Source organism: Amblyomma americanum, chromosome 5 (genome assembly GCF_052857255.1).
Source record: "Amblyomma americanum isolate KBUSLIRL-KWMA chromosome 5, ASM5285725v1, whole genome shotgun sequence".
In the NCBI taxonomy this organism is placed as follows: Eukaryota; Metazoa; Arthropoda; class Arachnida; order Ixodida; family Ixodidae; genus Amblyomma; species Amblyomma americanum.
In genome coordinates this window covers 177,461,763-177,478,578 of record NC_135501.1, presented here as the reverse complement: position 1 = coordinate 177,478,578, position 16,816 = coordinate 177,461,763, and the positions used below count along the sequence as shown (strand labels likewise).

General features: G+C 49.1%; 1 protein-coding gene across 1 annotated transcript; it reads left to right on the top strand.

Annotated features, from left to right (window-relative positions):
* The first annotated feature begins 2,912 nt into the window (after window positions 1-2,912).
* LOC144134403 (organic cation transporter protein-like) lies at window positions 2,913-4,223 on the top strand. The gene has a single exon (XM_077667324.1). The coding sequence runs from the start codon at window positions 2,913-2,915 to the stop codon at window positions 4,221-4,223; it is 1,311 nt and encodes a 436-aa protein (XP_077523450.1).
* Window positions 4,224-16,816: the final 12,593 nt, after the last annotated feature.

Genomic DNA, 16,816 nt, shown 5'->3' with positions numbered 1-16,816 from the left:
GCTTTGGCGGTACTCCGAGGAGGCTCATGACGTCACGACACGCACCTCGCCGCGTATATTTCTCTCTCGCTCCCTTGTCACCAAGCCACAGGAGTTCCGCCGCTGCGCAGCGCCGCGCCTTTCCTCAAAATCGAACTTTCAATTTCCAGTTTTCTCTTCTTTCCCTCCCTCTTTTATCCCTTCCTTTACGGCGCAGTTCGGATGTCCACCGAGATATGTGAGCCGGTTACTGTGCCATTTCCTTTCCTCGAAAACAAAAAAAAAGAACAAGTGAGCCGACGGCGTTCATAGACTTCATTGGCGTTGACAACTTTGGAAGGCCGTTCATTTTCACGAAAAAAAAGGCGCACGACCGGCTCCGTGGTCTGTGGAAATCTCAATCTCGCTTTCATGCATGTTGCGCTGCTGTCCAATTGCAAAAGCTTGCTTTGATTGCGTTCCGCACACTGGATACAGCGCGCGGCCTCCCTGCCACCCTGGGAGGTGGCATGCAGTTAACGGTTGACCGCGAAAGATTGATCACCAAATGAACTCTGCGGCCTAGCTATTGCTGCAGTGCCGCATGTCAGCCACAACGCTGTCAGCGCTAATGCATTCAGGCCACATCTCTCACTCACCACTGTGGGGGTGCGAGCACGGCGAACCTGCGAGTTCGTGGCCAATGTAGCTTTCGCTACAAAGTAAATATCTATAGGCAGCCAATAGAGTCGATAAGAAGTCTGTAGAATATCTACAGACCATTTTTATATGGGGCCTCCAGCTGTAGCTTTATGTACTGGGTCTGGAATTGCATCCTCAACTGGCCCGAGTTGGTCTTGTGGCTACCATGGCACACTGCACATTTCTAGTCACACATGTCTTTCCCTGGGTTTGTTATCGCTGCAATTTGCGCAGACCTTGGCTTCTGGGTGCGGACACGTGTCCGCTGTGTCCAGCATTGCCGCAGCTGTAGTACGCCGGGTTGTCTCCTTGTATAAGTAGCATTGTGTCTCGAAGCCATGATAGTCTATGTACAAAAGAACCTTCCTGCCTCATAAGGTAACGGCTGCCGCAGTGGGTTTTCCAAACTTCCTCTCGAAAAACAGCATGTGCCCCTTGCTCTCGTGCACTTGCATATTCCTTCACCATTCTCTTTAGGTCGATAGCTTTTAACGTGTCTCTGCATGTGTATTCCGGCGCCGTCAGGTGTGCGCTGACTTCGTATGCCCCGCCGTCGAGTCTACAATTTCATATTAGTCGCCATTCATTCTGCTGCTTTGTTGTGTACGCACAACGATAAAAACATTCTGCTCCAGTTTGAGCCTAATAGTTATTGCTCCCACCAGACTTGCGCAGCCAGGGACTAACGCAATCGCGGACGATACTGCTTTCCCGTTAGATCTCTTCAAATCAACCCCGTTTCTCTGCTGCATGATAATTATCACTATGCTGATCACTGCCGTGGGAGGCATCAGGGATACCCTGGATCTTTTAGAACGTTCTCCGCTCTATTCTCCTGTGATTAACGATTTTTGCTCCCCTGAGCAGCCTTCATCGTGCGTCACGGCTCACCTGCTTCCGCTTCTTCCCTCCCACGATTCACATTCCCGAAGTTCTATTGGTTTCGTGCTCTCTTTATTCTCTCGCCTCTTGAATTTGTGGGATCTACATGCTTTCTGGGTCGTAGCCCCTCTGGCTCACTATACCGACTGGCCTTTCGTCGTACCAGCCACCTCAGAGGCCGAGGTGGCGTGAGGCTTATCAATAAGAATACGAGAGGGAAAGCACCTTAGGTGGTTGTGCAACAAACCTTGAAGTAAAGGAAACGGCTGCAGCTTTGCATTCGATGGGAAAATGACATCGAACGCAATCTGTACAGAAGGTGAGTTGTTATATGTTTGGCGGGCATCTGTGAAATTAATGTTTAAGGAATCAAGGAGAGACTGCACGAAACACATAAGTGGAGCATGCAAACGAGACTAGGCGGAACTAAAAAAGACTGCAGGTTCACTAAGAAATATTATACTGGACGCGTGAAGAGATGAGTCGCACAATTTTCAAAATGATTGAACTTTGAAAACATTTGACGGTATAGACTCTCGAGCACTAGCGTGGGCTTACACCTTCGTCCTCGTCTTTCAGCACAGTGACACACTCCACGGCAAAGGCAGATCACAAAATTGTTCAGGAATGAATCAGGTGCATCACTGATCATGACATGTAATTTCGCTATAACTGAAGGCAATGAACGAAAGGCTCACACGTAGTTGAGTACATACATCATTTCGTACCACTACACCTGTCTTCATCTTCTTTACTGAGATTATCGTCAACGTCCCGGCGCGCCACGAGTGCACGCTCCCACTAAGGCCAACGGCTAGAGGCAGCATGCCCTTCCACGCCCGCCATACTTGAGCTAGAGACGGTGCATCGCTTTCTAAGCCCTTAAACCAGTCCTCGCGGTTCCCTTCGGCCAGCAGAGCATCTTGGTCTCCCCCGCCATGTCACGCGCCGGCAGTCCAAGCTCGGTCACGCCAACAGCGTCCGTCAGTTTTACCCGGGCGCCCACCACCGGCTTATCGACCGAAGAAGTGCGGTCTAGCGGACCGTACGCCCACGGCAGCTTCCAACAGAGGATGCTCATCTTCGGCATCTCCGCCATGGTGGCACTGATATGTCACAGCCAGTCATTCGCCCTCATCTCGGGCCCCGTGGACCACTGATGCAAGCCCCCACCGCAGTTCTCCCATCTGTCGGTCGGGACATGGAAAAACGTGGGCATACCTCTGGACGAAAACGGCGGCTACAGCCAGTGCTACGCCTACGTCAATCCCATATTTGGTAACAGCAGCGGCCCCACGGAGACATTTGCATGCGATGCGTGGGACTACGATCAAGGACTGGCCAGGCGGACTGTCCGCAGCTTCTGGAACATGGTCTGCCACCGGTCGTGGCTGCGGGCTTTGGCCGACGCAGTCTACATGAGTGGAGCACTGGTCTTCGTTCCCTTGGCCGGGTACGTGGCTGACATGTCGGGCTGGCAGCCGGTCATCACTGCAGCAGTAATGTGTTTGCTCTTCAGTGCTCTGGGCAGCTGCTGCGCGGACACATACTTCGTCTACGTGGCCTCGCGGTTCGTCAGCTCAGGTAGCGTGAGCAGCATCTTTGTCATCACATTTATCTTGATCTACGAACTCACTCCGTTCAAGTACCAGGCATCCTACCTTGTCCTCTTGACCTCCGTCCCCTTTGTCTGCGCCGATGTGTTCGTCTTCTTCATGGTCCGCCTTGATTTGTCCTGGTATTGGCTGCAAACGGTCGTCTTGAGTCCCACGGTACTTTTGCTATCAATGTTCTATGTTACCAACGAGTCACCGCTCTGGCTCATCACGATGTCGCGGTTCCGCGAAGCCGAGGCAGTCATGAAGCGAGCTGCCAAGATAAACGGTGTCAAGCTCGAAGCAGCCCCGCAGTCGGTGCGCAGACTGCGCTCGGAGCTTAAAGGCCGTGAGGGCAGTCACACCGCCGCCTCACCGGCCGCCGTCGTGAGCGCAGGCGACCTTCGGGAACGAGCCGTTGTCGTCTTCCTCATGAGCTTCGCAGTCATGCTCGCTTACTACCGCATGTTGTGGGCTGTTCTGGAGCTCCAAGGTTCCGAGGTGGTGAAGGTCACGGACTTTTGCTTGGGCATACCCAGCTACATGGCCCTCTACATCGCCGTCAACATCGCCGGCAGGACGCAGCTTCTCTTGTTCATGCTACCGCTGCTCGGAGGTCTGTGCAGTCTGTGTGGTGTGGTTGTGTACGCACGACCCTGGTACATCGCCTACGTTCTCATGACCATCGCAAAGCAGTGCGCCATCCTGACCGCAACCGCACACTACATCTTTATTGCGGAACTGTTCCCGACGAGCGCTCGATGCGCAGTCATGTGCGCAGCGTACGCCTGTGGTCGAGTAGGGGCGATAGTTGCCTCTTCACTTCACCTGCTGAAGGAGTACGGACGCGATGATGTGGGCTTTGCAATCGTTGGCAGCGTGGTATTTTCCAGCCTAGTACTTGTGCTGCGACTGCCCGAGACCAGCTTTGGACACCAACAACAGCCAAACAAAGAGCAGAGGAAGGACCCGCTGTTCCTAATGCAAGTGTCATTGAATGGGATGCCTCATGGGAGTGGACGAAAAAGTCCGCGACGAGCTGGCAAGGCCCGTCGAGGACATCGGTGGATCATGCGCGAAGATTGAACAACGTGCTGTAAAAGGAGGCAGATTTCGACTTTTGTTTGTAGTTGTGTGTATAGGCTGAACAAGAACTCTAAGCAGGTGTGCAGTGGACTAACTCATAACAACGTATAATTTCGCATGGCTACTCTCTAACCCCGATTGGTTTATTTTGGTTGAAAACACGCAAAATCTTGCAGTACTCTTTTGTCTGCGAAGAGCTCACCAGCTTAGTATCGCGGTGCACTATCATTTTTGTCACCTAGTCCTCATTTTCAAAGTCCGGAGTTAAGCATCAAGTGAAATCTCTTCACTACGAGCGAAGTTTAGTTCTCAGTTCGCACTTAGCAACAATGTGCACCATAAAGCCACTGAGAGTCACCTATGGTTTGTGTCTGCCATTATGCCGTACTCCAGGAAATTTGTTCGCGGTAATGCAGTGCGATTTTTGCAGCACCGTAGGGATTGCTTATATTTCACCTATCCTCAGGTGCCAATGTCACATACGCGGATGTCCTGATTTGCTTTCCTGGAAGTTAAGCTGGAATTTATTTCGTTATCTGAACCAGTTGTCCGCAATCGTGGCAGCCTGCGTCCGTTGTTCCTATCTCCACTGGGCGCCTATCTTCATTTCGTGTGTCATGTCCGCTGCGTTGCGACGCGCACAATAAATACTTCAAGCTTGCAGAATCAACCATAAGAGTTTTAAATAAATCTAATTGCCGACGTTCCTGGTTTGGTTCGTTTGGCATAATGCCTTCATCAGTCAGTAGTTAATGAGCAGCATCTAATCGTTCCACACACTTCGGCGGATATCTACTGGAAGCGTATTAACAGGCCCTGTACCATGCATGGTTCTAATGACTTTGTCAGTACAAACATACAAGCGCAGCCGGAGCACTCTGGTTCGATCTCGGCCGCAGCTGCCGGGTTTCGATGCAGGCGAAACGGAAAAGGCACTCGTGAACTGTCCATGCCGGTGCAGGTGTTCGCCATGACGTGAAACACTGTGCTTTTCTCTTTCCTCAAAAACTAATTAGCGTAGGCCGAGCACTAAACCCAAATAACGTGAGGGAATGTGGCGCCATCTGTCGGTTCCAGCAAGTTTCTACGTGGGAATTTTTTAGCCCTCTCTGTTAGTTGGGCCTTTCGCGTATCAATGAAGCCGCGTTAGGTGCACTAGGTCACGGTCGTGTGCGTCAACATTACAAGAATTTAACCAGTTTCGCAGCTCCCAATGCAAGCTAGCGGTGCAAGGTGGCCCCAGTGGCGGGAACCAGAACTAATGGCGCTGTAGCAGACGACGTGCTCCCACTGCATGAAGAAGGCGACTACAGCTAGTGCTGCGCCTACGTCCGTCTCCCAGTCGGTAACGACAGAGGACCCGTCAGGACGTTTACTTGCGACACGTGGGACTACTATCAAGGACGGGCCCGGCGCACTGCCCGCAGCTTCTGGAACATGGTCTGCCACAGGCGATGGATGCGGGTAGTGGCCGACGCCATCTAGATGAGTGGAGAGCAGTGAAAGCAATACACAGACAAGGCAGCAACGGGGCAAGTTCGTTGTGTATATTGATTGGAAAAAATTGGCAGTGGCTTAGATCGGCAAAGCCAGGATATACGTAGCGAGAGGTACCAAAGAAAAGCCTTAGTAGCGGAGTGGAAGCGTCTCCATCTCGAGCGCCGAAGGCCATGGTTCGACTCCCGGCTTCTAAGCCGGCTTTTTTCTTGTTGTATTCTTTGAGTATTGTGCGTGCCTTCAGCATCAAGCGGCGGCGCTGATAATAAAAGATTTTATCACCAGGGAGGTTAAAGGCGTGCCTACAAACAGCGCGGCAGCAACCTCACATTGCTCAAGCCTGCAGAGCTACCCTGAAACCTGGCCGAAAACCAATGAAAGTGGAACGGCCTCACCAAAAATAAATATCCGGCACAATTGAAGTACCTTACTCTGGGTATAAAATAAAAAGTATTGATCATACGGGTAATGACGTTGAAGGAGATTTCATTCAAGAGATGTTTATTGGCACCAGTTATTGCCACCAGTTTGTTTGCACTGCCTCACTTCTCATTGCCATCTCCATCTCGAGAACGTTGCTGCAGATTGATGTCGATGACCTCAGGCTTAATGACAGCTTTCAACCGAATTCTAATCTTCATTGCTTTTATTCGGAAGTGCAGCTCCTGGCATTTTTGCGGTACAACGCTTTCCTCCTTTTAATTTGCATAATTACCAATTTATAAAGCACGAAAAAAGAATGAAAGAATTTTTTTGCGGGACTCTGACAAGAAAACAGCGCATCTATAACTTTTTATTATAGGATGGATAATTAGTGCCGCTGCCCTACACCGTTGAGGGCTTAAAAGAAGAAGATAGGCAAATATTCCACACGCACCAGTGCTCCGGAAATACGAGAACAGGCGTTTTAGTTGCGGTGAGGGAGCTGTGGATCACCACGCACCGCCGATTTTCATTTCACTGTGCATTGAAGAAGGCCACGCTTGTCGCAGGGAAAGCTGCATCCATCAAAGCGAAGACGCGACTGCATCCAGCCAGCCTTTGTTTGCGCCATGTTCTTCGTCATGCTAGTTGCTTTGTTAGTCTCCCTGCTGCCCGTCATTCTTTTCTACAAGGTCTTCACCAGCGCAATCTTGGCTGTGTTGGCGAAGTACGCGGTGTCGTTCTGCGGCCCGCTTCCAAGCCTGGCGACCACATGTGGACACGTAAGTCGGCCAAAAACCCCTAAGGTTCACAGCCTGGGCAAGGCAAGCTTTGCTTTCTTGTGCAGAGGGCAATACACTTGTCTAGAAAGACCGAACTGTGTGTTCTGCAGCTCCCAAAGCTGCTGCGACCAGGAAGGCAAAAAACGACGATGAAATCATGAGTTCAACTGCACATGCTTACATCCAGACAATTTTTAACCAAATAATATGGCTAGGTGTTGTGTGCTCAGCCTGAAACACACCCAAAGCGTGTTCTAGACAAGCGTATTGCCCTTTGTACCACGGTCCTAAGAGGAACCGACATGGTAAAAGGGTTCGGGCAAGATGGTTTGCCTTTGAGCCTGTAGTGGGGCCCTCAAGTTTTTCCTGGAGGTTTGAAATCTGTCAATGTAAAGTGGAGAGCAGGAAACGAACTTTCTAGTCGGAGGGGAGAGGACGAAGGGAGAGAACAGTTTAAGTGGGAAGAGGGCGCGGGGTGCTACGGGTAGCGTGAAGGACATTGCAGTCGCTAATCAGAGCCGAGGGGTGGGGAGTAAGGCGAGTCACATTCTGATTGTTTGATTGTAGCCCGAGAGTGAAGCCGGGGATTTTGTATATCGTGCGGTGATTGACGGATGGGATGAAGCCGCTAGCTTGCACGGTGTGAACTGAACTCGTTACAGGCAGCTGGTGGTCCGTCCGCGGGGAACACTGATCCAAACGCATACTTTGCGCACGAATCGCATTGATTTCTTGAAATTTTTTTAGTATGCTTTGAAATTACCAAAATTCGAAGACGCATATGTCACTGAAAAGACAATCGCTCTTTCTTCAGCCCGGGACAGGTTGCAGCCACCTCACATCTGGCCAGTGCTGGTACTCCAACGACACGCTCCTCACCTGTTCGCTGGGCAACAGGAGCCTGGAAGACGCCTTGGTGGTTGAGGCTTACTGCCTAGCTCCTTCCATCCAGGCCACTAGATTTAAGGTAAGAACCAAACTCTTTGTAATGATGAGGTATGTAAGGAAATGTGCACAAGAAAAGCATGCTCTTGAAAATTCTTTCTGCGGCCGATTGGTCAAATCACATTATCTCACTAGCTCTTTTTCTGTCGTCAGTCTTTCTGTCGACTGTTCGGGTACCGAAAGTGTATACGTCACCCTTAGCTCAGACACTGGTGTATGCCGACTGCAGCATCCTTTAGAGGACGCTACTACGTGTTCCTCTGTGCAAGCTAAACGTGTGCTGTCATAAACGGCATTAGGCCGCTTCATGAGAGAGTCGGGAGCTTTTGTCCTTCCCGCGATTCGGCAATTCCGTCTTCACGCATTTTTTTTTCTCGCAACTACGCTCAGGAGGCAACTCTCAACTCTTGGAGCAGCGAACCTGTAGCAGGCCTGTGCTTGGTTGTCTCAGCGCTGGTTCTCCGCCTGAAATTTCGGATTCCCTATTCGATCACTGCCGCCCTACCCATCGCCGGCCTCGTGCTCCTCGTCGACCCGCGCTCAATCCGGGACCTGCTCCTCTTCGACGTGGCCACCATGCACGCAATGGACCTCCTTCCGTTCGTCAACTCTTCGAAATTCATCTCTACGGGCGCATTTATCAAGCGCGTAAGCAAATATGACCAGGGCTCTGGGTTTGCTTTGGGCCGGGGTAATAGCTGTGTCTGTTAAAAAACCTCTGAAAAGGATGGCACCGAGGGTAAGAAAAGCAGAAGATACGTGCACATTAAATCGTCCATCCTTCTCCCTCCATTCATTTTTCTGTCCAGCTGTAACCTCTAACAATGTAACCTGTAACCGGTACCAGTGACCTGTAACAATTAATGTTACAACTCAGTGTTAGCTCTGCCTCCCAATAGTTTACCCGGCGTGGTTCTTTATTTTTTTTTAGCCGCATGCTCCTCTGCCAAGACACGACAATGGAGGGCGGGTCTGGAAGGGTGAGAGGGGCCGTCATCTCCAGCAAATCTTTTTCCAAGCCACCTCCTGCATGCTTCTTCTTGTAACGACTTTGCGGTTTTTACGGACCCATAAAAGCCCCCTCAAGACTTTGGTCGTGCGAGGCGCGTGACTTTAGTGCAGTAGTATTCTTGTGGGGCACGATGACGTCAATAATTTATTTGTAAACTATCGGCTCGATTTTGAGGACACACACACGGCATGGGGGCTCGGCGACGTTTACTCTGGACAATCTTGCATTTTATATCCACTTTGACGAATGTTTCATTGACCCTTCAATAGCTGAGCTCAGCGCCGAGCTGTGCTGCAGGCAGACGCCGCGGAAGATAAGAGCTAACGATTTCTCACGTCTCTCCATCTTTCTCAAGTTTCACCGCTGTAAAACTTTTGGTAGCGGGACACCACGTACAGCCCCCGTTAAAAGTATTCCGGCCACAGTGTTCAGTTCCAGTGGCATTAAAGTCCCTTTAATACTCCGATACATGGAGCATTCAAAGGAGACGCTAAACAGAAAGCCTCTTTACAGCGCAAGTGAACCTCGTTCTCGCATTTTAGGGCCCTTTGGTCGTTAAAGGTGCCGTGGTCACATTACCATGCGGCTCAAACGGAAAGCCTTTCGCCTGAAGACTTTCGAACGACCCTGTCGCTGGTTGGCCTCAGTGTTAAAAACACATTCTTCAAAACGTGACTCAGCGTGGCCGGGTGAACGCATATTCTTCTCAAATTTCGGGTATATGCAACTCTGTTTAGGGTCTGTTTAAACAAAAAACGTGAGTTCTCCAGCTTGAGTGGTATTGAAAGACTGGAAGCAATACTCATTGTGCTTTCAAGCCATCACATTTTCAAGTTTTTGTTACAGAAGGGGTGCCATGAGGAGCGTTCCTCAACTTTCGATTGGTTAAAAGTTTTTCTTGCTCTCAGCCGTCCAATAAAGCTTAGGTTTCACGAGCACCCAGCTGGATGAGTCTGGCTGAAATATTCATTCTGCTGCGCATACATTCGACTACATTATCCTCATGATGCATTGTTGCATGTATTTTCAAGGCATTCAGACCACGTGCAACACAGCGCTTCATGAATTTCCACAGTGAAAGTATTGCATCTAGTGTTGAACATTTATCCTCTGATTTCATGGCAACACCGAGACAAGGCAAATATATTTTTGTTTTAAAGCTGACTAACAGAACTTTTGCTCCCGTCTAAAAGAGGTTGAATAAAGTACCACAGGCTGTGACTAATTCATTCTTGAAGATAAGGTTTTTTCAACAGACATGGGTGATGCTGTTTGCAGGCACGCGTACGGGAGTGCTGCCAGCTGTCGTGCAAGCTGACGGCTGACGCGGCCCGTGGGATCATCCGGCTGGCCATGTCGCTGTCACTGCTATGCACCGTGGGGAGCCGCATCTACTTTGCTGTGCAGCCCCACCCGTATGGGATACAAGAGGCGCTGCATTTGGAACAGCCCCTGCAACACGCCCTCTACCGGCGTAAAGGATGATCGCAGGCCGTAAGCTATTCTCTTGCAGCTGAACTCTGTCGGTTGGCTCGGTTGGTTGCGAGGGGTTATGTGACAACCCGAGGCAAGCACCGTTTACCAAAGATATGAAGAAAAGAAATGCACAGGTGGTTAAGAGAATAAAAGTACATTAGCACTAATTTTATACAATTTTAGAGCAGCAGCTCTACTCTACGAAAAGGTGGCTCACTATTCCGTGCATTATTTGACCTTCGTTTAACCTTGAGAAGCCTCGCATAGCAACGGATTGACCTTGGCTGTTTCGAACCAAAATCGATGTCAAACGTTAATTTACCGAGCCCCATACGATGGCGACCTGTAAATCTAGCCTGTGTTATTTAAAAAAGAGACGTTGCCCGGCCCACCGCCTAAATTTGACCTTGGTCAGTTTGGACCAAAATCGATATAGCCCGAAATTATGCCTGCTCGACACGATGCCGACCTCAAACTTTACCCAGGTTCTTTCAAAAAATTTTTCTCGGGCCACCCCCGTAATTTCACCTTAACCACTATTGGTGTCCAACCACGACTGTGCGTGCCCGGAACGATTTCTACATCCAAATTCGCATTGCTTTCCTATTGCGTCCTTGTAATTGATTTTGCCATCTCTTCTTCGTCTCACTTCTCCGTGGGGTTCCGCGGTGTGGAGACTTTCGGGACGGACAAGGGGGGGGGGGGGCGGCATGTAGTGCGAGTGAGTGGGCGGCGGAGCGTCGTGGTAGTTCATGATTTTTAGCAACGGGTGCTTCGAAGAGCCCCCCCCCCCCCCCCCCGCTCCCACAGGGCTCACGAAGGGTACCCCAATGCACTTTGAGCCACTAGAAGAGCTAAAGGGTGGAGGCGTCGCACATACCTAAATACAGGCGGCGGATATTCCAACAAAATATTACCGCACTTCTAACGCAGTAGAATGAATCTGAAATTATGCACTCTCAATACACGTTTGACCAGCGCAGCTCCTGCGTGCACTTCTGAATCCCGCTTTTGCGGCGCGAACTCCGTGGCATCGTCCTGGTGTTTCATGCGCGATATGACCCTTCTTGAGCACATGTTTGATCCCCTTTTTTTCGTTAAAAATGGCTAGCTTTAATCTGGACCCTTGTATGTTTGTCCGACAGCAAAAGACACAGTTATGGCATTGAAAACTGAATTTGCCAATTTTCCTGCCACTTTATATAAACCCCAAAACAGCTCGTTTCCACTGCTTTGAAGTGAATAGGTTTTGCGATCCGCGCCCCCAAAATCAGTGTCAATGCAAGCACTTACGAAATCGGCCGCTGGTAGCGATACTTATTTTTTTTCTCGCCTCTAAAAGCTGAGTTTTCTATTTAAATGTTCTGTCCGTGATTATACAGCGGTACCTTATCGATATATGCCATCTTTAGTGTAGCCAATTTCTCTTTTAAGAACTATTTCATCTATATTTTTCGTGCGGTTTCTGATTAGCGAAAAGCGGCGGCGTTTCTCTAAAATTCAATGGCCTCTGCGTTTCTTTCTCGGTCGTGTGAGGATGTTTGTGTAGCGACCCCTTCGCTACAAGCTTGCAAATGGGAAGAATCCATTGTCATCCATAGGGAGCTTTAAATCTTTGAAGGGAGTAATATACCTGAGCTTTCCGGCACGCCAGGAAACCCGGCTGGCATCAGCGTTTCACAAAAATTGTTCAAGGAAAAAATGTAGGCCAGTAATGAGCAATTTTTCGGAAGTTTTACTCATGGTTGAATCTCGTCCTCTGTGCAAACCTACGCCGAGAAAAACTGTCCTACTTCATGCCGCAGGTTGGTCTCCGGCGTGGCCAGGTCCGCCGACCTTCACAGCTGGCTTCAGCACAAGAAAATTGCGCAGGCTGTACAACTGAGCAAGTAAAGGGACCCTGCGAGTGAAACCCTTACCGTTGCGAATAAACTCTGTGAAAACGTTGTTCCTTCAGTCTATCGTTTTCGTACCAAAGAATGAACTTAAAGATTAGAAAAAAAAGGTGGGATTATAAAACCAGCTCACAGAAAGAGCCATCAGGTCAGGGGACAGGATAAAGCTCCGTCAGCACTTTTAAGCCGAAACCCTTTAATGGCTCATCATTGTCCGTCATTCCTCGAGTTCTGTCACACTACATCTGTCAATCAAATGACGTCAACCAGATAAGAAAAAAAATCTCTGCGCACGAATTGATCAGGACCACCATCCTTCTGTTCCGCAGGCGTGCGTGTTAACGACTACGCTACTTCCTGCCAACACATTTCTAGTCTCCGTGAGCCCCCTCTCGGCTGCGGGTCACTGTAGCACCATTTCCATTTTATTTCATTTCCACCTTTTGTTGGCGGAATTTCATTTGTCCGAAGGCTATTTCGTTTATTTTTAATTCGATTAACACCCGGCAAACATTCTCATTCATTTATCTGTCTCAACTTATATTCTGTCTAGCGTAAGGACGCTGGACAGTGTTTGCGGAAAGGTGTCGAATCAGACAGATGCTTCCAAACGTCCTCCGGTGTCTCCAGCATTTAAGATTCACAAACAATTATGTACTTAATCAACGTCTTAACGAAACATCAGGGACACAAGCAGCATGCACCGCGCTAAAGGCATTCGCCTCACCACACTTTAGGTACACAAATTGCCCCCCCCCCCCACTTAATGTTTTAAATTTTGGACGCTAAATTGGTCCGCGCCTGTTTCAACAAGAACTGCTCCCCTAAAATCCATCGAAGCAGCGATCCATGTGTCCTCCAGGCTCTGCGCCGTCTCGTGTCCGAACTAAGAAGAACGAAGTGGTGTCCAGAACGGCCAGCATCCCCCAGTGTGGGTATGTGCCATCTTTTGATAGGCTAACAACAACAACAACAGTCCAACCAGCGCTACTTTTTACCCTTTTGTTGCTGCCCCTCAGCGTGCGGCATGTTGCGCCACGTACTCGTGGTCTCCCTGGTTTGCCTGCTGCCTGTGATCCTCTTCTGCAAGGTGCTCGCCACTGCAATCGTGACTGCGGTGGCCATGTACGACGCGGCTTTGTGCGGCCCTCTTCCAAGCCTGGCGACCGTCTGCGCCCACGTAAGCTGGCAGGAAACCATTTCTGTCTTCGTGCAGCCAAGGAGGGCTCACAAGCGGAGGTGTCCAAGCTGTGCTTTGGTTATTCAGGCCTCACACGCGGTTCAGCCTTGATCGAAGATAGCTTGACGAAAACTCAAAAGTTATTCGAAATTGAAGAAGGGGGTCTTCTTCGCAACCATTCAAAATGAGACTTACAGAGGTACCATAAGCTTCACATAATAGGTGCCTGAAGATTTGACTGATGGTGCAGGTTCTGAGGAAAGGCATTCAAATAAAAGCGGCTTTTTCGGGCTGGATCACAACATTCTTGTGTCATAGGATACGCTTGTTGATTTTTCGACTGTGCGGATGTTCAGTGCGTTCTTCCATGAATGAACACTGAAGCTTCAATAGACTGCGAGGTAAAAGCATCGGCATGGTAGCTTCACCAATTCCCACTACAACTTTGGCGACGCACCACTGCACAGACAATGCAAAAATTAGAAGGGACAATTGACCTCCGCCTAACGAATATGACGCGATAGTGGTAATGAGTTCATGTCCACAGATGCGGAATTGGTCGTTCTCAACTTCATATTCATAGGTCCCTGGGAGTGCTCACACCACTCCTTCTGCAATGTTGCAGCGGTTGAGGGATGCGCCACTGTCCCGAGATGGCAGGTGCTTCCAACAGTGGGGCTTGCGAGACCCAAGTTGCATTTGCCGAGCAACCTATCGCGTTCAATTATTAATTTAACAGCCACCTGCCATGGTGGTGAGTTTTCTCACTATTTGGCTGGGCAGCTGTGGTGACACCTAAAGGTCACGTGGCCACCTGGGCCACTCTACGCCACCCTATTTCTCGCTCACAACGCCGACAACGCCGACGTCAGATTGTCCGGGTAATGGTGCCTTTAACACTATCGCATTAATTCATGCAGACCCGGTGAACTAAACCACCACAGAAAGAAAGCTCGAGACGTATAGAGTCCCTTCTCTTTCTCCTTCCGGTTATTTAGAGGATAAATATTTAGAGAGAAATGTTACTCGGTGGTCGAATTTCGGGTCGCATTTGGTTTTGAATGCTTCGCTGAATAAACATATACACAGCGAAATTTAAAGGTGTGTAGACATCTAATTTCTTTGTGCTTGATTTCTTCATTGTAATGATGCATAAGACACTGGTATATACGGATTACCACATAGTCTTCGCCTACGATTTCTAAAGAAATTATAATCGAGTTTTCTCTTACGCTGTTTCAGTTTCGTTTTAAAAAGGCGAACAGTGGCTGTGACGTCAAAGCTGTGTATAGGTCACAGAAGGCAAGAAAAAACTAATGTAATCACTGCTTCGTCGTTTTATTTCACTTTCAAGACCCTGAATTACAAACAATTACGAAGCAGCGATTATAACGCAGTTTCCTCCAGCGTCACGCGATCTATACAGTGCTTTGACGTTACAGAGCCATTGAAACCGATCCAGCATGAGAGAAAGTTTCAGTTATAAAGAACTTAGCGGCGATAGGCGAGCACCGCTCGGTGATCCATGTAAATAATGTCGTACAAATGTCCACACACTTCTCTGGAGCACTCAAACAGTGAACTCTGTTGCGTATTTACGAAAATTAAGGCTGCAAGGCAGGCCTGACCCTGCTTTCACACAAACAGGGACTTGAAAACAATCCATGGGAAGGTGCATGAACGATAAGGTCACATTTCGAGCCCTAAACCACCTGCAAATAATAAATGACATCATCATCATCATCATTAGTCTGACAACGCCCACTGCAGGGCAAACACCTCTCCCATGTCTAATTTCCTGCGCCCACCTATCTTTCTGCGGCCTAATGCGCCACCAAAATTAAGCGTCGGTGCTACTTTAAATGGTGGTGAGTGGCTTTTTGCTTTTTGACGGTACACACGGTTGTCCCACCAGTGTTAGAAACCCTGTATTCTCTATTTCTATTTAACGACGAATAAGCTTTTCATGTTCTTCGCGTACTAGTTCTTCCTCCTGGACGGTTTATGATGTCACCCTACCACCATACGGAGTTGTGCTGGATAACACGTGACATAAAGCAGAACTTTTTTTTAAGATAAGAGCAAATTTTATGTGCCAAAGGCTACTAACGTGGTTTCCTAATCTTTCTTCAGCCATGACAGCATGCAGCCACCTGACCTCTGGCGAGAGCCGGTACTCCAACGAGACGCTCCTCACCTGTGCGCAGCACAACCGAAGCCTGGAAGACTCCCTGGCGGTTGAAGATTACTGCCTAACTCCTTCCGTCCTGGCGGCTAGATTAGAGGTAAAAAAAAACCGATAGCCTTAAGAAAATATATTAGAAAGAGCAGTACGTTCAACTGAATGACGTGTCTCTTCACAGCCTTTTTTTTTCGTCCTCATTTTTCTTACTGCCTGGTTTGACACTAAAAATACGATGCGTTATTTTGAACCCATACAATTCTAGTAGGTTTAGTTGATTTATGATATAAGCCATCCCGGCAACTTCCTTTCTTCTCTCTCTCTTTGCACACTTCCCTTCACAAGCTGCTGTTTCATGTATTACGAGCGGAAGCTTGGACACTGCTCCAGGAAACGATTGTTCCCAGCTTGAGCTGGAAACGTTTAAAATATTTCTGCATGTCACAATTATGCTTATTACAGCTTATACACGTCTCAGTTTCTACTACAGAGAATTATCTAGGCACGAACATGCTGTTGCTACTTCCAGCTAAAGAAACGGTGGCAGCAGTCTAGAGTCGCATTTTGAAGCGAAAACTTCACAACGCTGGGCAAAGCAGTCGACGCTTAGGCCGGATAATGACCCCCAGCCGCGTTAGCCGACCATATGTGGTACAGTTATGGTGTCGCACCCTTGAACCCTGACCATGGCCCATGCCCGTTCGTTGACCTTAGTGATTGTGTCACCTTTGGGTTCACTTTTGACCTTAAGAACATCTGATGGGGTGATGTGAAGCCACGCGTTGACGTCTGATGGGGGTGTCGTATGACCATGTGATACCACGTCATAGCCACGTGGCCGTGTGGCAATATATAGAATGTTTGTCGCGAGCGTGTAGCGGAGCTGCCAGGACGAGCCTCAGACGCTTCGAGACGTCCTTGCTTTTCGCTGAATTCGGGGCTTATTCACGTTAAGCCACTGGCAATTTTTTGGAGAGCGGATCATTTCAACATCGACGGGGATCCTTTCTTTACACCGCATTCAGGAGGCGTCCCTGAGCCCATGGATGAACGAAGCTGCCGGAGGCCTGTGCTTGATGCTCGCGGCCTTGGTTCTCTAGATGAAATTTCAAAAGACCCAGACCATCATTGCCGCGCTGCTCATTACAGCCTTCGTGCTTCTGGTGCAGCCGTACTCGTCCCGGGATCTGATACTGGTGGA